Source organism: Ambystoma mexicanum, chromosome 14, assembly GCF_040938575.1.
Source record: "Ambystoma mexicanum isolate Mex_15411 chromosome 14, UKY_AmexF1_1, whole genome shotgun sequence".
NCBI lineage: Eukaryota > Metazoa > Chordata > Amphibia > Caudata > Ambystomatidae > Ambystoma > Ambystoma mexicanum.
The window spans coordinates 9,689,721-9,716,289 of record NC_090940.1 but is presented as its reverse complement, the minus strand read 5'-3'; the positions used below and the strand labels follow the sequence as shown (position 1 = coordinate 9,716,289).

At 47.7% G+C, this 26,569-nt stretch overlaps 1 protein-coding gene across 2 annotated transcripts in view; it reads right to left on the bottom strand.

Moving 5' to 3' along the window:
- The window catches only part of KATNBL1 (katanin regulatory subunit B1 like 1), a 175,929-nt gene that overhangs the window by 45,303 nt on the left and 104,057 nt on the right, over positions 1-26,569 (bottom strand). For both annotated transcript variants that reach the window (XM_069638401.1, XM_069638402.1), the window contains one exon: positions 19,468-19,557. In XM_069638401.1, coding sequence (XP_069494502.1) covers positions 19,468-19,557 — 90 coding nt within the window. The remainder of the gene's footprint in view (positions 1-19,467; positions 19,558-26,569) is intronic.

Here is a 26,569-nt window from a genome sequence, read left to right as displayed (position 1 = left end):
GGGGAGGAAGGGTGGGCGCATGTGAATCTAAGCAGATACAATCATCAGAAATGCTTTTACGGTAAGTAATGCATTGTCTTCTGATGTTTGTTAATCTGCTTAGAATCACATGCTGTGCATAGACTAGCGAGCAGTACCCGGAGTTGGCGGTGGGTTATGAGAAGGAACAGTAGAGAAAGGATGTCTTAATACTGCCTGTCCCACCTGGGAGTCAGATCTAGAGTGTGTATCTAGACAGTAGTGTTTTGTAAAGGTGTGCACAGAACTCCAGGTAGCCGCTTTGCAGATGGACAAGGGGAACATTTGCAATGAATGCTATGGAAGCCCCAGTGCCTCGAGTGGAATGTGCTCTTGGCTTGAAGGGTAGTTCTCTCTTAGCAAGAGTGTAACAGAGAGTGATGCATTGAACAATCCATCTAGATATAGTGGCCTTTGAAACTGCATCTCCTTCTCTTCCTGCTGCCACCGAGACAAAGAACTGATTAGTCTTTCTCAGTGGTCTGGTTCTTTCCATGTAGAACATGACAGCTCTGCGTACATCCAGTGTATGCAGACTTTTTTCTCCCAAGCTGGAAGGGTTTTGAAAGAACGTTGGTAGTTCTATTGACTGGTTTACATGAAATTTCGATATGAATTTTGGTGCAAACCTTGGGTGTGTGCGTAGAACCACTTTATCTTTGTGAACTGTTACGAAGGGGTCTAGTACAGAAAGAGCCTGTAGTTCACTTACTCTCCTAATGGAGGTGACAGCTATTAGGAAAGCAGTCTTAAGAGTGAGGTCTTTAAGAGTTGCCTTGTGCATGGGTTCGAAAGGAGTGCCCATGAGTCTAGAAAGTACCACGTTTAAGTCCCATCCGGGAGCTGGGTTAGCTATCGGGGGGTGTATTCTCTTTACCCCCTCCATGAAAGCCTTGATAACTGGTATCTTCCACCACGACACTTTAAGTTGGGAAGTGGTGTATGCAGAAAGTGCCGCTAGGTGGACTTTAATGGAATTGAAACACTAGACCTGAATCCAGTAAATGGGTCAAGTACAGAATAATGTTAGTGGGAGAGCATTCAACCGGGTTGATGCTCTTACCTCTACACCAGATGACAAATCTTTTCCACTTGCTAGAATAGCAGTGGCGAGTATTTGGTTTTCTGGATTCCCCGAGGATGTCCATGCATCTCTGCGGGAGTTGTAAATGTCCAAATTCTACGATCTCAGGAGCCAGGCTGCTAAGTTCATGGTCTGAGGGCATGGGTGCAGTGTCCTGCCCTTGTCCTGTGACAGCATGTTGTACGGGCAGGGAAGTTTCACTGGGGGAGATAGGGACATCTCCATCAAGTGAGCGAACCATGGCTGCCGGGCCCACATTGGGGCCACTAGTATCATGGTAACCTGCTCCTGGTGCATCTTGTGCACCACTTTGTTGAGAAGGGGAGTCGGGGGAAAGGCGTAAACAAATTTCCCTGACCATTGAATCGACAGACCGTTCCCCTTGGACTGGTTCTGGGGGTACCTGGAGGCGTAACTTTGGCATTGTGAGTTTTCTATAGTTGCGAACAGGTCTATTTCCGGGATCCCCCATTGGGTGAAGATGTCCAAGACGATGTCTTCGTGCAATTGCCATTCATACTCTTTGGGGAGGGGGAAGTCTCTGCTGAGTTTCTCTGCTAGCAGATTGAGTTCCCTTGGTACATGTTGTGATAGTAGGAACATGTTGTGTTTTAGAGCCCACTTCCATATATTCTGGGACAGCTTGGACAGTCCTGGAGAGCGAGTGCCCCCTTGCTTGTTGAGGCAGTACATGGCTGTGGTGCTGTCTGAGGACCATCACGGTCTTTCCTTGTAGGTGTTCCTGAAAGGCTTTTAGTGCTTTGAACACCGCTAGAAGTTCCAGCAGGTTTATATGCTTGGATGCTAAACTCGGAGTCCACGCTCCGTGAGTAATCTGATGGGATAGGTGAGCCCCCCATCCTGTGAGGGATGCGTCTGTGGTTAGAGTGGCTTCCACTGCGGGTGTGGCAAAAGTCTTCCCTAACAGGTTTTCTTTTGTCCACCACCGCAGCGAGAGAACTAAGGCCTGCGAGACCACCACTAGATCGTCCCATTGTCCGCTGGCCTGACACCACTGGCTGTTGAGCCACTCCTGCATTGGGCGCAGGCGCGCGTGAGGTACCAAATAAATACATGACGCCATCATCCCTAGCAAGCGCATAGCCTTGCGTACCGTCACCTCTCGACCTGCTACATAATGGGGGATCTGAAACAGCATGTTTTGGACCCTCTCGTTGGAGGGGAAGACGAGGCCTTCCTTTGTTCGAATTAGAGCCCCTAAAAATTGTTTGACTTGGCTGGGGTCTAAGCTGGACTTCTTTTCGTTGATGGAGAAGCCCAGTTGGTACAAAAGGTCTACGGTCTTTTGGGTATTGGAGAAGCATGTCTCGTAAGAATCCCCAGTTATGAACCAGTCGTCGAGGTAAGGGTATACTGGGATGGATAGCCTGCGCAGGTGGGCCGCTGCTACTGCCAGTACTTTTGTGAATACCCTCGGTGCAGAAGCTATCCCGAAGGGTAGTACCCTGAATTGGTAGTGTTTGTTCCCTTTCTTGAACCTGAGGTATTTTGTGTGTGCTGGCAACATTAAAATATGAAAGTATGCATCTTTCATGTCTAGCGTTGTCATGTAATCCCCTTGTGATAACAGTGGGATTACTTCTTGCAAGGTCACCATACGAAACCTTTGGGGTTTGACAAAGTTGTTCGCTGGGCGCAGATCTAATACAGGGCGCATGGTTAGGTCCTTTTTGGGTACAAGGAAGTACACTGAATAAATACCTTCTGTTACCTGAGATAGGGGGACAGCTTCTATAGCTTCTTTTTTCAGTAGTTCTTCTACTTCTTGAAGAAGAATGGTGAGGTGTTCCGGTGTTATGCGTTGGTTCCGTGGGGGTCTGTACTTCGGGGAACCGTTGAATTCTATGCAGTATCCGCGGGCTATGGTGGATAATACCCAGCGGTCTGACGATATTCCCTCCCATGCTGATAGGAACGATGTTAACCGGCCCCCGACCGGTGATGCATGGGAGGGGACCCGAATCTTCGGGTCATTTGTTGGTATTGGGCGTGGAACCTCTGGGGCTGGAGCTGCGACCTCTTCCTCTGCCACGCCGTTGGCCTCTTTGACTGAACTGGGCGTTACCCTGGTTAGAGGGCCAGTTGGTAGCAGAGTAAAATTGTTGTTGGTTCTGCTGCTGGCGTTGGCCACGAAAGGAGCGTCTATTGCCATAGCCGCGTCTGTTAGGGGGCCTAGAAATTTGGTCAAGAGTCTTGATGGTATCAAACTCTTTCTTCGCATGTTCTAAGGCCTCATCAACTGCTTTCCCAAACAGATGTGTTTGTTCTATGGGCTTATTTATGAGGGAGGCTTGGGTTTCTGGCTTAAAACCAGAATTGCGTAGCCAGACATGGCGTTTGAGAAGTATTCCCTGAACCAGGGAGCGGCCAGCCGTCTCAGCGGCATCTAGGGAGTTCTTCACGATGCCCTGGTTTACAAGCGTTCCCTCTGATATTACAGCTAACAGGCGTGAACGCAGGGGTTCAGGTGCGTCCTCCGCTTCGCTGCGCAGCTTGCTCCACTGTGCATCTGCGTAGCTAGCTAGTAGGGAATTGTTATTTGCAATCCTAGTTGAGAAGGCGGCGGAGGTCGTGATTCTTTTCCCAAGTGCGTAGAGCTTCTTGCCCTCCTTGTCAGGTGGTGCTTCACTAGTGGATAGAGGTACCCCCGCTCTTTTTCTTGTATTCGTAACTACAAGGGAGTCCGGAATAGAATGTCCTCTGATGTACAAAGGGTCAGAGGATGAAGGGCTGAAGAGCTTTTCTATTCTAGGGTTGACCCCTCTTACTAAGGCTGGATTGGAAAGGGAAGGAGATATTCTTCTCTTAATAGAAGCCAGGAGCGGAATAGACTGGCTAACAGGGGCTTTTTCTTTAATAACCTTTTCTACAAAGTCTATGTCAGGAAGAGTTTCCCCTGTGTCTATCTCAAAATGTGCTGCTACCTTGCGCAATAGTGCATTGAGTGAAGGTTGGTCATCTATGGGAGAGGAGTTCCCAATATGTGAATCCTTGAGAGGAGAAGGGTGAAAGGCATCAGGGTCTGAGTGCACTGATGGGGATTGCCAAGGCTGCACTGACGGGGATTGCCAGGGCTGCGAGGTAGCTGTATCTTCTTCAAAAGCTCCTGCAGTAGTGTAAAGATCTTCTTCAAACCCCTCTTCCTCATGTTCCTCCTCTCCACCCAAACACTCATCTTCCTGTAGGTATTGCTCCTCCTCAGTGAGGTCATATACATCTGTGGAAGTGGGAAACAGCCTAGGAATCTTGACTCTAGGGTCATCCTGGGGCCATTCTCTTTGTCTTTTGTGAGTGGGTGGGTCTTGGCTTCCCAGAAACCTTTCCATTTTCTCCATACAAGAATGGAGTCTTTCAAGGGTCTCATGGGGTACCCCTGAATAGTCTAAAGGGGGGAAATCAGTGTTTTCACCTTCAAAACGCTTAGAACGCTCCCACAACGTCAAGGAGAGGTTTCCGTCTCCCTCTGAAAAGCCCCCCGGTAGTTCAGAAGTGCCCTTAGACGAAAGGGGCTGTTCCTGGCTACTTTTGTGCTTTTTCGGCGCGGTATTCGACGTTTGTTTCGTCGTCCGCGTACGTTTGTCTTCGGAGACAATTCTCGCTAGGCTCTCGACAACGAGTTTGTCAGTCGAGGGCTCTGGTGTCGACGTTGCCTGCGTTGCGCGTTGTTCCTCGACGGCCACTCTATGGAGCGTTACGTCGGATGATTTTGAGGTAGCGCCTGTGTTAGATAAAAGCCCAATCGCTGGTCGCGGGTGGGGCTTGAGACCTTTACGGTCTGAGGTAGACGCCGGAGTACCCTGCGTCCCCTTCGGCGCTGATGGATCCTTCGTCCTCGACGAAGAAGAGCCGTGGGTTGTGTGTTTAGTTTTATGGGGTCTATGTGCGTCCTTGTCGCCGGGGTGTTCATCCCCATAAGCAGGGCGTGAGCCGAGCCCGTCTGGGCCGGGGACGGACGTCGAGGAGCGCGAGCGCTCCTTCTGGGGGTTCATGACTTCCGTGACGGACGTCGAGTTATCACCCTCCTCGTCACTTTCTGTAACAGCGGCGGCGGGTGAGGAAACTGACTTCGACATAGCGTAGTCCGCCCACCTCTTAACCTTTCATTCTTTGAGAGTTCTTGGTTTCAAGAGCTTGCAGGCCACGCAGCTGTCCTCTTTATGATCGAGGGGCAAGCAACGATTACAGAGCTTGTGTTTATCCTTCCAAGTGTATTTGCCCCTACAGCATGGACAAAACTTAAAAGGTGTCCTCTCCATAGCTGAGGCAATAATAGCTGGTGATAACAACCCCAAGGGAAAGATAGGGGAGAAAGAAAGACATTCTCAAAGAGAAGATAAAAGTTCGAACCCCCACTGTCCCTACTGTATGTTGGCCGTCGAGGCGAGGCCAGGCCACGTGTTCGGCAGCGCCGAAGGATCTCCTCCGCCTCTTCCCCTCCGTCGAGAACTTGTTCGGCGGAGAAACAGCTTCACAGCCAACGTTGAGGGGAGGGATCGTTAACAATATAATAAGTATAATTAAGGACCGAGGTCCGTGGTAAGTATTAGCAATGTCTCTCTAGGAGCTCCGCGAAAGGCGACCAGAAGCTGGGCGGAAGAAAACAATCTGAGGGACCTCGACGCGTGAGGGATTGTGGGTACAACGCACGTCACTATAGGGATAGTGTTAGACGCGCCTTGTCGGCGTCCCCTTTTCGACTACGAAAAACAAAATGCAATACTCCGCAGTGACCACTGGATGTCGGACCTATGCACAGCATGTGATTCTAAGCAGATTAACAAACATCAGAGATAGGTATACGTATAGGTATATGGCAGGAGCCACACCAAGCCAGCCAGTAGGTAACAAGTTATGCTCCCCTAGGTTGCCGTGGGCCGACAGAGGCAGAGCAGCACCGGGGGACAGTCCAACCTCGAGCTGGGTGCGTGAGACCCAGAAATGGCGGTATGGGACCAGGGGAGTCGCCCGCCTGGAACAGAGATGGTGGCCGGCAGGATCACACCAGTAAGCCAGTCACATTGCCCCTGGGCTGCAAGAACACAGGGAAGCCAAAAGTTTGTAGTGCTGGTGGTCGCAGGCTTAATACAGCATGCCGGTTCAGTCAGCTCGTGATAAGTGGTAGGGAATGGGGGGGGGGGGAACGGCAGCAGCGCAGTGCGGCGTGGGCCCACAGCCGCAGTATGTGTCCCAATAGTTCGGGGGGGTGAGCAATTTCAGGAGAGGCGTCCCCAGCGCGGGGGGCTCAGTGCAGAACCGCTGCTGAGTATGGCGGGCTGCGAGGCGCGCCTGTAGTGAGCAGGACTGGCAATCCGGGATCACCGGAGCTAGTGAGAACTCCCCCCGTGCCCCCTACCTTGCTGTAAGAAGAGTTCTGTGTTCCATGGGAGGGGGGGGGGGGGGCAGCGGAGGGAGAGCAGGTAAGTAAGCTGGAGGAGAGAGGACCCGCGGTGGTGACTCTGTTCCCCGCCGTGTGAGATCAGGAGGCGGGGGACTCCGGGGCCCCCAGGCCGCCACGAAGTTAGCGGGCAGCGGTGGTTGAAATAGCCAGTAAGCCAGTCACGTTGCCCCCGGGCTGCAAGAACACAGGGAAGCCAAATGTTTGTAATGCTGGTGGTCGCAGGCTTGATACAGCACACCGGTTCAGTCAGCTTGTGATAAGTGGCAGGGAATGGGGGGAGCGGCAGCAGCGCAGTACGGCGTGGACCCCCAGCCGCAGTATGTGTCCCCACAGTTCACGGGGGGGGGGGTTATGCAATTTCAGGAGAGGTGTCCCCAGCGTGGGGGGCTCAGTGCAGAACCGCTGCCGCGTAGAGGCACAGCGGGCTGCGAGGCACCCCTGCAGTGAGCGGGGCTAGCAGTCCGGGATCAACGGAGCTAGTGAGACAACTCCCCCCCCCCCGTACCCCCTACCTTACTGTAAGCAGCGTTCTGTGTTCCATGGGAGGGGGGGGCAGCGGAGGGAGAGCAGGTAGGTAAGCTGGAGGAGAGAGGACCTGCGGTGGTGACTCCGTCCCCCGCCGTGTGAGATCAGGAGGCGGGGGACTCCAGGCCCCCACGAAGTTAGCGGGCTGCGGTGGTCGTTATAGCCAGTGGAGTCCCCAGTAGTATGCAGGAGCTCCGGTCCGGGGAGTGCCGGGCGGATCCGCCGGCCGCAGCAGCTCGGGGCGCACGAGAGGGCTCTGATGCCCCTCCCCCGCAGCGCCACGCTCTCTGGTGTCAGAGAGCTGCAGTTCCTGGAGCCGCGGCATGGCTCAGAGATGTCACCCACAGCCCCAATCCGAGCGGGGCTCAAAGCTCAGCCCCGGGGGAAGCCCGGGTCCAGAAGTCGGCAGAGGGGTAGGTTGGAGGTTCACCCACAAGCACCGCCAGTGTAGAGCAGAATCATAGTATATAAGGGCACTTTCAGGTTTTTGCGCTCTCCCAGTCCGGAGCACTGCGGTTAGGCGGCCATCTTGTTTCGGCGCAATAGCGCCCCCCCCCCCAGTTATGCCTATTCTAATAAAAAAATCCAAGGGCACTACGCATTCTGATCTTTCCAGACTTCAATAAAGATGAGGACAAGAACCTAGCAGATAATTGGGAAAGCAATCTGAACCACTGTTCTAAACAAATGCTACAAATGCTCATTGAACATGCAGAAAGGGAACACAAAAGAACCACAAACAAATTGAACTTTTCAAAAAAGAAATTAAGGCGGCGGAGGCCCTTGAAGTTACCAAGGAAAATAATTTTTTGAAACTGTATGAAATTCTCAAAGAATATCAGGATGATATCAAACTAAGAAAACTCTACAGGGACGACCGAGACTACAACGAAGACAGAGTATACACTTTTCAGGAAAAGTACAAAGAATTTACCAAACCAATATCCAGAGAAACAACTCCCAATACATCCTCAGCCAGTTCAGAAGCTGAAGACAAACCTGATGTAAATATAGATACTACACAAGAAACCACAAAGAGAACAGGTCACAGCTTTTTGAATCAAGTCAGATGTTACAAAAAAGGAAACTGGAACACACCTTTGAAACAAGTCTGTTTTCAAGGGACAAAAGCACCAGACACATTGAAACTCCCTGTCGAAAGAGAGGAAGAGGAGCTGGAGGACACAGAAAACTCAGACAATCTAGACTCTTATCGGCATCTGACCATAGCTGCAGCAAGCGAGGCAGCCAAGAAATCAAAGTAGACAATCTGGTTATGAATCTATCTGATCACATTCTTACTGTAGAAGAAACAAGTTACCTAAATAGAGGTTTGCCTTTCGCCCCAACCTCTTTGCATATCGATCTATTTAAATTTGTCCGAAAACTCAAGTTAAAAAAATTCTTTGCAACCCAAGTTGAGAAACAGAGAATTGCAGCTAAAACTTCAGATACCAGTGATATAACGATCGAGGTATTGGGTATTATTCATTTGTTGCGATCAACTGGGGAATCGGCCGACTACCCCATACATGAAACAATGCATGAATTATGGATACATCCAGTAGGCTTAATCTCCAAAGAACTCAAACCGAAATCAGAGTTTCTACCCCAACTGGCACCAGACAATATGATTGAAGCTTTTTACAAAGCAGTAACTCAAGATTTGTACAAATCATCCAAACAATCTAACTAAAGAATGATACAGTCCATCAACAATTTAACCAGGAAAGAATTGCACTACATAGTTTACAGACCAACAGGGAGCTTGTCACCAAAGCAGCAGATAAGGGGGCGGGGATTATAATAATGAACCATTGTGACTACATCCAAATGGCCAATAACCCCCTTGAGACCCGCAACTGCTATGAGAAACTCCCCATCTAATCCTACTGCTAGAATCACACAAGAACTAAAGAACCTAATAGATGGATGGCATTGACAAGTTCTAATCACTGATGAAAGACTACACTTATTTGTACCCACACTGAGTATACCAACAATTTATTTTCTTCCGAAGGTAGATCAGACATTTCTCAAAAATCCTGAAGGCAGGCCAATTGTAAGAGGCATCGGATGGGCCACAGAACCAATCGCTGAATACATCGACAACATACTTAAACCAAAGGCCTGTCAAGTAAAAGCATACCTCAAGGACACATCAACTATCAAGATACTAGAAGAAATACAGTGGCAAGACAGTTACTTACTGGCAACCTGGGATGTCAAGACTTTATACACATCGCTAGGACACAATCTGGCAACCTGGGATGTCAAGACTTTATACACATCGCTAGGACACAATCTGGCATTACAAACAATGGACTATATTTTCAAAGATAAATCTGTATCACATTTTAATTATGTTTGCATGTTAAAAGAAATGTTGCTGACAGCATTGGAGAATAACATCTTCGTTTTTGACAATAGTTTTTTCAAACAAACATACAGCGTCGCAATGGGCGTTAAATTTGCACCGGCTCTTGCGAACCTTGTAATGGGAATGTTTGAAGATTTATCTATCCATTAACAACCTTCAAGAACAAAGTAGTCAAATGGACTCGCTATATTGAAGATGTACTATTAATCTGGAGTGGAACCAAACATGAATTAGACACTTTTCTGAATCAGGTTAACAACAATACCTACGGCTTTGAATTTTCTGGAACCTCTAGTGATTCAGAAATACATTTTTTGGATCTCACGATTTCCACATTAGGGACAAACTTATAAGCAAAACCTACAGAAAACGAACTGAAGTAAATTCAACCCTTTTTGCTACCAGTTGCCACTACAAACCTGTTATTAACAACATCCCTAAAGGTGAATTCATACGTGCAAAAAGAAACTGTACAGAAACTTTGTCTTTTGAATCTGAATGTGAACTCCTATCCAATAGATTTATTGCCAGAGGATATCCCAGAAACACAATTGTTAAAGCAAGAACCAAAGCCAAACTAATGAATAGACAAGCTACGCTGACTCACAAAGTAAAACAATCTGAACAGGATGATTCGGTTTAATTTATTACCACCTACTGTGAAAACAAATTTAATCAGGAAAGAACTTAAAAATAATTGGTATCTCCTTAAATTGGACCCTCGCATAGCAAAAAACATCAAAGATCAACCAACTGTGATCTTTAAAAGAGCCAAAACTTTAAAAATGACTCTCAGTCCCTCTTTAATATCAGACAACGGAGAGAGACCAACGATGAACTGGTTACAATAACAAAAAACAGGGTTCAGAAAATGTGGATTTTGTACTATGTGTAGGCACGCACTACCTGAAAACCATATTTATAGACAATAATGGGACCAAAACAACAAAGAACAAATCAACTCCCGCTCCAAATATGTTGTTTATGCAATTCAATGTACTTGTCAACTTATTTACATTGCAAGTACAATACGCTAACTAAGGATACGTATAAGAGAACACATCTCAGCAATGAGTAGCCAGGAAAGCAACCTACCGCTGTCACAACACTGGCAAACCTTCCATCAGATGGACAACAAATGGGACATCAAGTTTATTGGTCTACAAAGAATACAGATGAACAGAAGGTGGTAACCATGAACTATACCTTAGAAGAGCAGAGGCCAGACTTATTTGGCGTTACCGAACTGTAGAATTTGTATTGAACTCCGATAATGAAATGGTCCATTTTTTATACTGCCATGCATATTCCGTTTTTTTCTCTATGTAACTCACTTATGATATATTCATAGATTAATGCCCTCTCCTCTTCAATCTTGATCATAGATTAAAAAGTTCTTTCATGTAACCATATAACATTTCTTATGCAAATAGCTAACACATTTCTTCTCTTTCTTGTTCAGAATGGGCAGAACTACATTAACCACAATGCCTTGCATCTAGTTCCACCCACAAACTATGCTAAGGATCCATTTATCTTCTTTTTTTATAATGGTCTAAGCTTTTCATACCATGTTTTATACAACATTTAGAATGTACCAGAAAGGTCAAGTGCCAGAACATTCTTTCCATAAAAAGCAGAAGCACAATAACCACACTGCTTTGCATCTTCCCCCATTCATTAACCTTGCAACAGGATACTTTGCAATTACATATTTTTGTCTTGAGTTGCCTAAACAAGGCTGTAGTGTCTGTGCGCTCTATAAACGAGTGCAGGTTCCATTGGTACAGGCGAATGAATATTTTTCCTATGTAACTCACACATGATACACTAATGGAATAAGATTTTTCTCTCTCCCTAGATCCTGATCACAGATGAATAAGGTTTTTTCTCATGCAATCATAACATTTACGATGCACTGGGCAAGCCAATAGCCAGCACACCCTTTTCTACTCTTTTTTCTCTTTTATTAGAATAGGCATAACTACATCAACCATAATGCCTTGCATTTACTTCAACCAACAAACTTTAAGGATTCATTTTGCTTTTTTACAAGGTCAAATGTTTTGTACCATGTCTTATTTAACATTTAGAATGCACCAGAAAGGTAAAGTGCTGGCGCATCCCCTTCCCTAATAAGGCAGAACCACAATGCTTTGCATCCTTTGTCATTCACTAAACCTGTAACAGGATACTGTGCAATCACCTCATTTCGTTTTGAGTTGCCTAACCAGGCTGTACTGTCGGTGCGCTTCCTACAAATAGTGTAGTTTCCACTTTTCAAATCATCTGCTAATTTGAATTAACACATTAATTGTTATAGGCGAAGGACAAATCCTCCTTTTTCTGACCCCTGATCCAAATTTTACATTTTCACTTGCAATTCTACTGCTAGTTAGGTACTCCTTCTGATTTTACAATCAGTCCCAGGAGTACTAAGCCCATAGTATGGCCGCCACAATGGACATTGAGGAAGGACTAATGTTTGTAAACCAAACCTGTCCTTTATCTATTCTGTTAGGAGTTTCAAACGCTGACTACTCAGCAACCTGAGGACACATCCGCATGCGGTAAACTCAACTAGTCCACCCGGACATAGGGGGTCCATAGTTTTATATCCCACTACTTTTTAAACACATGCTGCAAAACATGAGCGCGTGAAGCCTGATGTTTTCATTTTTCCTTTTCTTTTTCCGACTCGCAAATAGTTTTTTTTGTAAATTTGCTTTTATTAGTTTTTAAAGTGAGAGTCATGCTACAACAGTCATTTCCAATCTTATAGATATAAAACAAACCTCAGAGTTACACAATAGTAATGGAAAAAGGAAAAATAAAGGAGGAACGCTGTCTTCAGCTCCCGTTCTCCAGGATACCTTGATCTTGATCGGATTGTGTAAGAATACAGTCCTTACTCTCCCTTTTTACCCTCCCCTCTCCGGCTCATGCAGCTCTTATTTCAGTCATTGCAGCAGGGGATCACAGTTTGCGCGTTTTGTTGGGAGCACTGCCAGAGTGTGGGTTCATGAGAGTCACTCTTCGGCTCATTGTTCAGGTTGCGTCTTGTCCATCATCCTCGTGAGTGTCAGTTCTGTTATGAGAGAACCCACTGGGGAGGTGTTTGTTCTAAAATTCCATCCATAGGGCCTCAGTCCGTGCCAATTTGCCATGTAATGTTGCTGTTATGAGTTCCATTATACATATGTTGGTGGCAACATTGATCCATTCGCTTTTGGTGGGTGCTGACACAGATTCCCACTTCTTGACGAGAGTCGCTCGCGCTGCTAGTAGCAATTGTGGTGCGAGATCTTTTACCCTGACCCATTCATCTTTGTTTTTCTCGAGGCCAAATAGCATGAGATGGCAAATAGTTGTAATGGTTTTCACATGTGATCGCTCGAGAAACATGTTTGCATTAATATATGTGTCACTCAGACCTATTTTAGTTTATCCTTTTAAACACGTATCTAAGACCCAGACAAGATTATTTTGCACATGGGCGAGTATTACCAGAAAAATATTTGCACATATGGGTTTTTTCTCCTATATACAGGTGGGATTGAGCCCATGACTTACCACTAACGTGCATTATGCTTCTATTCACGCAAGTGAGCAAGGGTAAGAGACCACCTGATAATAAAATACCATTCAGGTTTTCATACCCCCTAGCCACCTACACATGTCCATTTAGCTTTTTTTCTCCCAAAATGCTTTCTGCAGGATTTTCCCGTCACTGTCTCCGATTTCACTCCTCCTTCCCCCCAAAACCTGATCTAGGCACGGGTTAAAATACGGGGCACCGCCCACATCCACGCATTATTTGAAGTTTGAGCACTTTCCATCACTCTAGTGACTGTGATAGTGATCTATGAAACAGCTTGTCAAGAGATTATGCTTTGTTTTTCTATTTTTCTTTTGTTTATGTCATGTCTATATTTAGCTTGGATTTGAGAAAGCCAAGTCAATCTTTGCCGAAACACGTGTTAGCCACCAAAGGCTACAGTCATTTGCAAATAAAGCAATTCCAAATATTCCTCAGGACTTCTCTGTTGAGAATCCTCGGTTCTGTGCATGACTGATATGAGAATGCATTACTTACCGTAAAGGCATTTCTGATGATTGTATCTGCTTAGATTCACATGCTGTGCATAGGTCCGACATCCAGTGGTCACTGCGGAGTATTGCATTTTGTTTTTCGTAGTCGAAAAGGGGACGTCGACAAGGCGTGTCTGAAACACTATCCCTATAGTGACGTGCGTTGTACCCACAATCCCTCACGCGTCGAGGTCCCTCTGTTTGTATTTTTCTGCCCTGAGGGAGCCTTCTAGACGTGAGTGAGTACAGAAAAGAGAGAGAGATATATAAAGGAAGTCTATGTTCCTTCCATCCGAGCGGGGAGGAAGGGCGGGCGCATGTGAATCTAAGCAGATACAATCATCAGAAATGCCTTTACGGTAAGTAATGCATTCTCTTCTGATGTTTGTTAATCTGCTTAGAATCACATGCTGTGCATAGACTAGCGAGCAGTACCCGGAGTTGGCGGTGGGTTATGAGAAGGAACAGTAGAGAAAAGGTGTCGTAATACTGCCTGTCCCACCTGGGAGTCAGATCTAGAGTGTGTATCTAGATAGTAGTGTTTTGTAAAGGTGTGCACAGAACTCCAGGTAGCCGCTTTGCAGATGGACTCAAGGGGAACATTTGCAATGAATGCTATGGATGCCCCCGTGCCTCGAGTAGAGTGTGCTCTTGGCCTAAAGGGCAGTTCTCTCTTAGCAAGAGTATAGCAGAGAGTGATGCATTGAACAATCCATCTAGAAATAGTGGATTTTGAAACTGCATCTCCTTCTCTTCCTGCTGCCACCGAGACGAAGAACTGATTAGTCTTCCTCAGTGGTCTGGTTCTTTCCATGTAGAACATGACCGCTCTGCGTACATCTAGTGTGTGCAGAGTCCTTTCTCCCAAATTGGAAGGATTTTGAAAGAACGTTGGTAGTTCTATAGATTGGTTTACGTGGAATTTAGAAATAAATTTCGGAGCAAACCTAGGGTGAGTGCGTAGAACCACTTTATCTTTGTGAACTGTAACGAAGGGGTCTAGAATAGAAAGAGCCTGAAGTTCACTTACTCTCCTGATGGAGGTGATAGCTATTAAAAAAGCAGTCTTAAGCGTGAGGTGTTTAAGAGATGCTTTGTGCATGGGTTCGAATGGAGAGCCCATGAGTCTGGTAAGTACCACATTAAGGTCCCATCCGGGAGCTGGGTCAGCTATCGGGGGGTGTATTCTCTTTACTCCCTCCATGAAGGCCTTTATAACAGGGATCCTCCACCACGACACTTTGAGTTGGGAAGTGGTGTATGCAGAAAGTGCAGCTAGGTGGACTTTAATGGAGTTAAACACTAGACCTGAATCCAATAGGTGGGTCAGGTATAGGACCACATGTGTGGGAGAGCAGTCAATAGGGTTGATGCTTTTACTCCTGCACCAGATGACAAATCTTTTCCACTTGCTAGAATAGCAGTGGCGAGTGTTCGGTTTTCGGGCTTCCCTGAGGATGTCCATGCATCTTTGCGGGAGTTGTAGATGTCCGAACTCTATGATCTCAGGAGCCAAGCTGCTAAGTTCATGTTCTGGGGGCATGGATGCAGAGTCCTGCCTTTGTCCTGAGACAGCATGTTGTACGGGCAGGGGAGTTTTACTGGGGGGGATAGAGACATCTCCATCAAGTGAGCGAACCATGGTTGTCGTGCCCACATTGGGGCCACTAGTATCATGGTCACTTGTACCTGGTGCATCTTGTGCACCACTTTGTTGAGAAGGGGAGTCGGGGGAAAAGCGTAAACAAATTTCCCTGACCATTGCATCGACAGACCGTTCACCTTGGATTGGTTCTGGGGGTACCTGGAGGCGTAACTTAGGCATTGTGAGTTTTCCAGGGTTGCGAACAGGTCTATTTCTGGGAATCCCCATTGTGTGAAGACGTCGAAGACGATGTCTTCGTGCAGGCGCCATTCGTACTCTTTGGGCAGGGGGAAATCTCTGCTGAGACTGTCTGCTAGCAGATTGAGTTCCCCGGGTACATGTAGTGATAGTAGGAACATGTCCTGTTTGAGAGCCCACTTCCATATATTCTGGGCCAGCTTGGACAGGCCTGGAGAGTGGGTGCCCCCTTGCTTGTTGATGTAGTACATGGCTGTGGTGCTGTCTGTAAGGACCATTACTGTTTTGCCTTGTAGGTGTTCCTGGAAGGCTTTTAGCGCCTTGAACACAGCTAGTAGCTCCAGTAGATTTATGTGTTTGGATGCTACGTTCGGAGTCCACACTCCGTGAGCAGTCTGATGGGATAGGTGCGCCCCCCATCCTGTGAGGGATGCGTCTGTGGTTAGAGTGGCTTCCGCCGCGGGTGTGGCAAAGGGTTTCCCTTTTTCCATGTTTTCCTTTGTCCACCACCGTAGCGAGAGAACTAAGGCCTGCGAGACCACAACTAGATCCTCCCATAGTCCGCTGGCCTGACACCACTGGCTGTTGAGCCACTCTTGCATTGGGCGCATGCGCAGGCGCGCGTGAGGTACCAAATAAATACACGACGCCATCATTCCTAGCAAGCGCATTGCTTTGCGTACCGTCACCTCTCGACCGGTTACATATTGAGGGATTTGAAACAGCATGTTTTGGACCCTCTCTTTGGAGGGGAAGACGAGGCCGTCCTTTGTTTGAATTAGAGCCCCTAGGAATTGTTTGATTTGACTGGGGTCTAAACTGGACTTCTTTTCGTTGATGGAGAAGCCCAACTGGAACAAAAGGTCTACTGTCTTTTGGGTATTGGAGAAGCATGTTTCGTAAGAATCCCCTGTTATGAGCCAGTCGTCGAGGTAAGGGTAAACTGGGATGGACAACCTGCGCAGGTGGGCCGCTGCCACTGCCAGCACCTTCGTGAATACCCTTGGTGCTGATGCTATGCCGAAGGGTAGCACTTTGAACTGGTAGTGTTTGCCCTGTATCATGAACCGGAGGTATTTTCTGTGCGCTGGCAACATTAAAATATGAAAGTATGCATCTTTCATGTCCAATGTTGTCATGTAATCTCCCTGAGAAAGCAGTGGGATTACTTCCTGTAAGGTTACCATACGAAACTTTTGGGGTTTGATAAAGTTGTTCGCTGGGCGCAGATCTAATACAGGGCGCATGGTTAGATCCTTTTTGGGTACAAGGAAGTACACTGAATAAATACCTTCCGTTACCTGAGATAGAGGCACGACCTCTATGGCTCCTTTTTCCAGTAGTTGTTGTACTTCTTGGAGAAGGATGGCAAGATGTTCCGGTGTCATGCGACGTCCTCTCGGGGGTCTGTAGGATGGGGAACTGTTGAATTCGATACAGTATCCGTGGGCTACGGTGGACAGTACCCAACGGTCTGACGTTATCTCCTCCCATGCAGGAAGAAAGGATGTTATCCGGCCCCCGACCGGTGTTGCATGGGAGGGGACACGAATCTTCGCGTCACTTGGAGTTGTTGGGGGCTTGGGAGCCTCTGGGGGTGGATCCCCGACCCCTCCCTTTGCCCCGGCGTTGGCCTCTTTGGCTGTACTGCCCACTATTGGTTTGGTAATTGGTGGCAGGGTATTGCTGATGTTGATTTTGTTGTTGGTGTTGGCCACGAAAAAAGCGTTTGTTGCCATAGCCGCGCCTGGTAGTGGGCTTAGAGATCTGGTCGAGAGTCTTGATAGTGTCGAACTCTTTTTTAGCCATCTCTAGGGCTTCATCTACCGCTTTTCCGAAGAGGTTAGCGTCCTCGACAGGTTTATTTATCAAAGACGCCTGTGTCTCTTGTTTAAAGCCTGAGTTGCGCAGCCATACAAGGCGCTTTAGGAGTATTCCTTGTACCAAGGAACGTCCTGCTGTTTCTGCCGCGTCCAGAGAGTTTTTAACAATGCTCTGGTTCACTTGGGTTCCTTCGCCAATAGTTGACAGTAGGCGCGTACGTAAAGGCTCCGGTGCTTCCTCGGCGTCTTTTCGCAGTTTGGCCCACTGCGCGTCTGCGTAGCTTGCAAGCAAGGAATTGTTGTTGGCAATTCTTGCTGAGAAGGCAGCCGAGGAAGTAACTCTTTTTGCAAGGGCATATAGCCTCTTGCCCTCCTTGTCAGGGGGTGCCTCACTGGTGGAAAGTGGTACCCCTGCCCTCTTTCTAGTATTAGAAACCACTAGGGAATCAGGAATGGAATGTCCCCTAATGTAGAGGGGGTCTGAGGGTGAAGGAGTGAAAAGTTTTTCAATCCGTGGATTGACCCCTCTGATCATAGCGGGAGTGGACAGCGAAGGTATGATCCTTCTCTTTACTGAAGCGAGGAGTGGAATGGTCTGGCTGACCGGGGGTTTTTCCTTAATCACTCTTTCTACAAAGTCCAATTCTGGAGAGAGTTCCCCGGTGTCGAGTTCGAAATGCGCTGCTGCTCTGCGCAACAGTGCATTGAACGTCGGCTGATCGTCAATTGGAGACGTGTTCCTAACTGGAGAATTGTCCGGAGGAGTTAGGTTTAGGACATCAGTGTCGGAATACACTGATGGTGATTGCCAGGGGTGTGAAGGTCCCTCTTCTGGGTTAACCCCGAAGCCTTCTTCTATAATGTCTGTTCTGTCTTCCAGACATTCCTACCATTGTAGTATTTATTTTGGTTCCATGTTTGTTTTGTTTATTTCTAATGCGCACCAAACCCAGGTGTAACAGGGCGCAGCAGTAAGAAAATGCAAAGCTTACATAGTTACAAGTATGGGGACAATAAAACATATATAGTTCCAGGTATGGTCACAGTAAGACCTATATACAAATATACAAGTTAATGAGCAGCAAGGATAAATAAGCACAAAAGCAAATGTTACAATATATTTGGGAGGGATAGGCTGAGGCATGTGAACTGACTTTTTTTTTAAAGTCTCAAAAGAAAAAGATATACTTTGACCGATTCTCTTTTGATGGGAAAACAGTCATTGTAAAGGTCTTTGTCCCGAGACCTTTAAAATGGGGTTTCCCACTTTTTTTTATATTTCGGGCAAGTTTCAACACCAAGCCCCCCAATGTCGTCCTACTCCCACCCCCCCCCCCAACCCCGGCGGGATTTCGATCACAGCCCTCTGCCACCACCCTAGAGAATTCAGTCCCAGCACCCACCCGCTAAACCAAAACACACACAACACATGCACCCACCCACCCACAAACCGCATCTCAGCCCCAGCCCCTCCCAAACCAAAACACATACTCAACACACAAGCACCAACAACCTAGCTTTCTCCTGGCCCTTTGGTTCCAGGTCCCGCAGAGACGGTCAGCCCCTGCGCACACTAGTGTGTGGCAGGGGAGCGACAGTTCGCTTTAGAAAGCCCGCTCCGTGCAGTCTTCCTCGAACGACCTTTCAGTGAAGAGATCTTTAGAAAAAGATCTTTTCACTGGTAACGTTTATTTAACCCAAAAAGTGCCACTCGTTTACTAACAGTAGCTCTCATCCTGCTCCCGGGTCTATGTCCAACATGTAATTTGTAAAGTGTAGTCAGTGTCCTGTGTCTAGGCAGGATGAGGCTGGCAGGGACGTGGGTAAACTGGGCGCAATGGAAGGCTTATGGCACTCAATGGAAAAGGATAGATGTTAATGGTGGTGCACGCTGCGCTACACAGGTCTGAAGGGGATCTTTTAATAACATGACGTGTGCACCACTGTTCGTGCGGGGAGATTGGTTGGAAACATAGCAATATAGCAAAAGCCCAAGTGTACTTTTGCAGAGAGAAGCCAATTGGCAGGATCAAATTATACTGTTTGCAGTGGGTTAGGAGGATCCAAGGGTAAGCTTGATAGAGGTTAACAGTTTGGCGGGATCTAAGGTGCTCTCGGCAGAGGGTCAGCAAGATGCAAGGGTAGAGGACTCTCTGCAGAGGACTGGCATGATCGAAGGGCACTCTCTGCAGATGGTAGCGGGTGGTAAGGACCTATGGGCAGTGTTCGGTTGGCAGGCTCGCTCTCCAGGGCCAGTAGAAAGCAGTGTTGCTTTACACTCACCCGTCCTCATGGCTGCATTGATTGCCAGACAGCTCCGACCACCATCTTTTGATGAGCGCCTGAAGCCAGTTTAAGCCGACCAGCAAATAACTAAAAACAAACAAAAAAAACAGATAAATGAAGGGAGTACCCAAAAATACAACCATAACTGGTGGTCAAGCAGTGATAGCAGATGACCCGCAAGCAAATTAAAGTCAAATTTAGCACCACTGATGACCTAAGTTTTTGTTAAATTATGGAAAAAGCACCAGAAGACATTTTGATAGGCAGAAACTCAGGGCAGTGATGAAAGAAGATTAACAGCCCAGAGCCAAGACAGTAAGTGGCCTTCTGTCAAGAGCTCTCAGCTGGCCGCACGGTAAATAAAAGACTTCCCAGGCTACACGCATGTATTGTCTGCAGAAATCACTTGTACGACACTCATCTGTGTTGCCCCTCACCCAGCATTGCATTGTCAAACAAAAAAAGGAAAGACTTCCAGGATAGAGGCAGTCATCATGGACTGGCAATTCATTCACGAGTTTCCAGACTGTGCACATGGCTTGGGGGATTGCCTGAAGGGTGGCCAGGGCCTCACCTCTAGCTTCCAGACTTAAGTGCTAGCAGCATTGCGTGGTTTCATTGACGCCCGTTTTTTCGAAGTCACTTTCTACAATGATAATTATTTCGAAAAAACGGGTGTCAGCAAAGGGACATAGAACCCTGCATGTGATTCACCCTCTCTCTAAGGAGTAATAGTGCCCCCTTGGCTCTCCAATGAGTACTAGTGCCAGAGAGCAGCCCAGGTCCAACCCTCAGGTGCTGCTACCCACTGCACACTTCTCAGCTATGCCTATGAGAATGTCCACACAGTATAGATTCTATAAAAATAGAATATTCATAAAAGCAAAGGCAAAGAGGAAATAAGGACTACTCTTACAGGAAAGGAATTTTGTGAAGATACCACAAGGTAGCAGGGAAGTAGAAACAGTTTTAAGAAGAGGACAATAAAAGTACTTCCTCATAAGGCAATGCGGTACCAGGCATGTAAACTTTTCTTTTCTAGGCCAGCGGGACCGACGGAGACCAGCAGTGCAATTAGTGGTATTCTTTGGAAGGAAAGTCCCAAAGGAGACCCTGGAGGCTGAAGGGGTCCAGGGATCAACGATAAACTGGCCTGCATCACCTGGGACTCGGGACAGCAATATACTGGGAACAAAAAAAGAAACTGCACAGGACATTGGCAGTTCCCAGCAGCAGCGACCAGCAAGGTCTTCAGCAATTACACACCTGTGCATTAGTTTATTTATAATCTTGTTGTCTCATTCAGTCTCGGCTGCTTTCACCCCCCCACCCTTTGTGTCCACTCCCAGTGTCTCAACTCTACCTGCCCATACCGCTCTCCCACTCCACACCTCCCCCACCTCGGCATCCTCTGTGGTGCTCCCCGTTACTCCAATCTTCTCTAACTGCTTCTCTATCGACTATCCTGCCCTTCTCAACAAATCTGGTAGGAAGAAGTTCAAAAAGGATATCCTGGTCTCCAACCCGGGCCTCCCTATCGTCAACACCTATACCAGCGCTTCCGCCAGACAGACCCTCACAGACATCCTCGGTCATTCCTTCACCAAACCCATGGACTCAATGGTCTGTGCTCTCCTTTCTCTTCCCCTCCCACTAATGGGGCACCCGGTGCGAGGCCCTCCTGGCCCCCTTTCATTAATGTTTACCTGAATTGCACTGACTTGGTCCAACCTCCTCTTTGATAGACACTTTAAGCACCTTCTCAATTTCCTTTCGTCTCCTGCTGTTCATTCTTCGGCTTCCTTGCCTCTTTCCTCTGCCAACTCTCTGGTGCCCTCATCCTTCTCCTTGGCTACCTTGCCCTCTCCGCCTTCCCCTTCAACCCTCCCTCGGGCTCCTTCTACACTTCTGCAGGGAGTACCTCTGATTTGTACTCCTCCCCGGAAGTCTTTCAAGGGTGGACACCTTCTCCATATTGCCATTCAACTCTCATTCAGCTGTCAAACACTCCTCTGACATCTGCCGTCTCCTGGAAGAACTCGACCTTGATGTTCTCGGTCTCACCCAGACATGGTTCACGGCCAGTTCTGTCATGAGTTTTGCCACTCTCCACCCTGATGGCTACAAGATCCTCTCAGCGCCCAGATCGAACCGGTCTGCTGGGGGTGTAGCCATAATCTTCCCAGAGTGGAATCCTGCCTCACTGCCATGCAGGCCTACTCCTCCTTTGAATGTCTTGTTTGCAGGCTCTCTCCCTCCTGGCTGCTCTCTCACTGTGACCATCTACCGGCCACCTGGTCAGATAACCTCCTTCCTCAATGAGTGGGCGGACCTCTCCTCCTCACTCCTGGCCTCAACCATAACTCCTCCTTGGAGACCTCAACATCCACTTGGATGCTTCCTGTCCTTCCTCTGGACTCTTTCGCAACCTTTGCGACTCTCTCTCCCTCCTTTTATTCTTCCCTCTGGCCCAACTCACTCTGCAGGGCATGTTCCGATCTCCTTAGACCTCACCCCCGCTAACCTTCTCACCACTCGCAAGTGGAGCAACCACTTTCTCCTCCCATCTCATGCCAACCCCACACTGCCACCCAGCTTCTCAATCATACGACCCATGAAGCGTGCGTCAATTGAGGCTTTCACCACCATTTTCTCGCCCCCCTTCACCACTGGCTGACTCGCATCCTGACTCAGCCCTCTCCAAGCTCCACTCTTCTATCTCTGATACTCTTCATGTACTTGCCCCTGTCATGAGGATCCACTTGAAGCCCAAAGTCAAGTTCAACTCCTGGTACGACTCATACCTAGTCACCCTTAAATGCAAATGTAGGGTGGCTGAGAGAAAATGGCTGGCATCTTGTGAATCCTCTGACAAACTGGCCTGCTGTCTGCTCCAAAGGCAATGCAGACTGTCCTCACCAAGAAGAGAGCTCACATCCAAACCCACATCTCTGAAGCATCTAACAACTTAGCCGAACTCTTTAAAATCTGCAAGGAGCTGGCCAATCCTGCTACAGTCCCTACCTCTCCTGCCCCCCCCCCCTCACACCACTACCCCCCCCCCCGGGCCCTCTGCATGGCCTTGGCTTCGCATTTCATCTCTAAAACCCAGGACATCCTCATCCTCTCCCTTTAACTTTCTACTCTACCTCTGGCCTCCCTGTGGCCACCTCTCCTCCACCCTTCTCTTCCTTTCCTCTGTTCACCCCTGACAAGGTCAAGTCTGATCTATGATGAAAGTCTTGTTCTTCCTCCCCGTTCTTTCAAAACCTTCAAGGACCACATTGATACCCTTGCTGCAGCCTTGGCCGACCTCTACAATCACTCTTTCACCACTGAACCCCCCCACCTCAAAAGCACCCTCCTAAAACACCCTTAGCCAACCCCTCCTGTGCGGCAACTATCGCCCGTTTTATATTACTCCTTTCCTGGGCAAACTCTTGGAAAATCTGGCCATCTCCCATCTTAATCTTCACACTGAATCTGTTGGTTGTCTCCTTGACCATCAGTCTGGCTTCAGAGCCGCCAGAGGCATGGAAACTGCTCTCCTGAACAAGACCTGCTCTCCAACCTTGATGCCAATCACCCCTCTATCCTCATCTTACTTGATCTCTCTTCTGTTTACGACACAGTCAACCATGCCATCCTCCTCAACCAGCTCCATGATCACCTGGGTATCATTGATTAGGTCCTAGCCTGGCTGACCCCTTTCCTCTCAGACTGACCCTCCCAGGTCCAACGTGGGTCCTTCCTCTCCTCTCTCTCACTGTGTTCGTCCCAGGGGGTGGGGGCGGTCTAAACTTTCTCCCTGCCACCTCTCACCCACCACCATGCCACGCTCTGTTCCAACTTTCAGTGCCATGCAGATGACTGGGCTCACTTTTAGGCTCCCCTCTGCCGCCTCTGGCATCCCGGGTTGTCTGTCCATTCAAAGTAAATGTAAATATATATACAACTCTGTAACCCCAAGATGAACCAGAAATGCAAAAGGTCTATTTAACTACCATGTCTTCCTTTGTAACACGTCACCTTGCTTTGATTTGCAGGCATGATGTGTGCATCATAAATTATGATGCATGCATCATTCACAAGCTGCTGCAGCATGCAAAGTTGAGGGGCCAGGTCTGCCGCCAGCTGTCACACTGGCACCACTCCAGGGGGCAAAGTGCCCCCTGGAGTGGCTGTGCTGTTTTATTAGTGATAAATATGATTTATTAGTGATAAACTACCAATTTTAGAGTAGAATAAGCATCCATTTCAGACTATGTATTTTGCCTTTAGCAAGTTGCAGTTACAACATTTTTTTTCTGCCGTTGTCTCCGTTATGAACATCACAAGACATTGCATCTTAGTGTCCTCGGTCACTTGACAAAATCCTTGTGCCTAAACGCTTCTGTACAGTGTAGAAATATTTGACCATAGCACATCAATTGGCCATTGACTTCATTGTGCCACAATGAATGCTTTGTTGTAATGTGTGTATCTTTCCCATCTCCCTGGCATGCTGTTCAGGATGTTTGTTTGCATGTATGAGGTAACCAGTGCTCAGAGTATGGGATGTCCTGCGAGTGCGCCGCTTTCCCTATTTTGCCAACCTCTGAAGCCTGAAAGTCAATGCATGCAGGCTTGACATGTGGCCAACTTTGCACCAGACCTGCAGATGACCTTAACTGGTCTGCTGTTAAATCTCAGTTACCAGTTTAATGATAGCCACTATAGAATTGCTCATTTCACTATAGCCGATATAGCTCAGTGGGTTGAGCACTCGCTGCTGCGATGCATGTGATCTGCAGGTTCAAATCCCAGCAAGGCCATCTCAGCCTTTCAAATTTCTTAGGTCAAAGGAGTACCAACATAGGTTGGGTAATATTGTATGCATATTTGTTCTAAAAAAAAAAAAAAAAAAGAGCTTAAGCGCAAGTGCTATTCAATAACATTATCATTTGGCCTTGGATGTCTGCTTGCATTCACAGTAATTTGACAATATGGATCTATACACACAGATATTAATGATAAATATGGTGATCCATTCTTGTATGAAATGTATATGACATTAATGAAATCATAACCATATTTTTCGTAGTGTACTTAGGAACAATGCTATTTGATGCCACTTCCTGTTTTGTCAAGGGGTGAAAGGTCGTGTCGCATCACTTCCCGGGAAGTCACTTTGGGGTGGGGTCAAATGACGTGATGCCAGGGGTCAAGGGTCGTGAGGCAAGGGCCACTTTTTTTGGGTGTCCGGGCCCATTTCTTATCCCAGTCCGACCCGGTCTGCAATCCAGGAGTGGTGCGCCGCCAATGAGCTCTATCTTGATGCCAGTAAGACAGAGACCCTCACCAGCACACCTGCACCCTTCTTGCCCGTCACTCTCTGGCCGGCCACTCTTGGCCCTCTTCCTGCTCCCACCTGTGAGGTTAAGAGCCTCAGGGTCATCTTCGATTCCACACAATCCTCACCTCGGACGTCTCTTAAGAAGTCACACTACCAGCTGCCCCTCCTCAGAGGTATTCTTCCTTTCCTCTCCTTCCCCCAGAAGCTCTCATCTCCCGAGCTCTGGTTCTCCATAGGCTGGACTACTGCAACAGCCTCTTTCTAAATCTTCCTGCTTCTACTCTCCGCCCTCTGCAACTCATCCAGAACAGAACTGCAAGATTTGTCCTTGGCCTCAAGTCCAGGGTTCGTATCTCTCCAGCACTGAAATCGCTCCATTGGCTCCCAGTGGCTGCAAGGATCAAGTTCAAGAACCTCTGCATTGTCCACAAGGCATTCTGGGGCCTGGGACCGAAATACCTCTAACTCTCTTTGGAAATATCTTCCTACTGGAGCTCTTCGCTTCAACAACGAGTTAGGGGCAGATCTTTTTTCGGCTGGCGCATCAATCTGGAACAACCTCCCTAAAACTTGAGCAGAACCATCTCTGGTTCCTTAAGCACCCTAAGACCTTCCTCCTCTTTGCTTCTGGCTTCGCCCCGTTGCTGATCTGTCTGATACTGCACTGGTCACCTGGTTACCCTCTGAATTCGGGCTCACGTCCCGGCCCGCCCAGTTGCACACCTGCACTGCCTGCTGGCAACCCCTGCACTTGTGGTCTATATCTGCAACCCTACAGTCCCCTTCCTGCACATTAGACACCTGTTGTCTGCACTACTTGTTTTTGATCCCATGTCCGGCACCCCCCCCCCTTTCCCATCCCCACACCCCTGCACTCTCTCAATGTCACTAGGTCTAGTAAGATTGCAGTCTTGTCCTCCCTCCATTTCCCCTCCCTTGCTTCGTCGCGCTTTCAAACACTTGTGTATAGGTGCGTTATAAATGCAATATCATATCATGGTATCATTTTTTTTGTATTGAAAAACTATGGGGACGCATGAAGAAACATTAGCCACAATGTACATGTGCCTTTCCATCTTTCTCCCCCTACTGGACACGTTTGAACACAATTTCCTCTAGACTAGAGTACAAGGACCCCTCATTTTAACTATCTTTCGACGAGGCTAGTATGTGCGTTATAATATATTTGGTTATCAGGCGTAGAGTTGGCATAAGCTTGTTGATTTAATTTAGGGTTTAAGTAGGGAGTTAGGATAAACAATCCCATACAAAAATCTACCACCAGTCAAGGGCCAGAATAGGGTTTATTTTAACTTGTATAGCAGCACACAAAACCCTCAGGCATCTAGGCGCTAGTTACAGTAGGAGCAAGATGAGTTATGACAAAGTGCAGGACCACGCAAAAGGGTTACAAAATGCAGGTGGTCCGATGCAAGATCTGGCAGAGCATGCCACCAGCTACTACAGGTGTACAGAAAGGTAAAAAAAAATGCAGCCGAGGTAGGTCCACATTCTGGCAATGTTACACCTCATGGTATGCGGGGCTACATCAGGAGTACAGATACACGAAGGACACAATCAGGATAGTGCATAGACTGGCAAAGCCACGCCTCATGGTACAGGGGCTACTTCAGAAGTACATGTGAGCATAAGCAATATAACAGCCGGTGCACAATCAGGCAGAGCCACGTCTCGTGGTACGGGGCCCGCTCCAGAAGTACAGATACACATCAGGGGCTAGAATGTATATGCAGGTAGGCCATA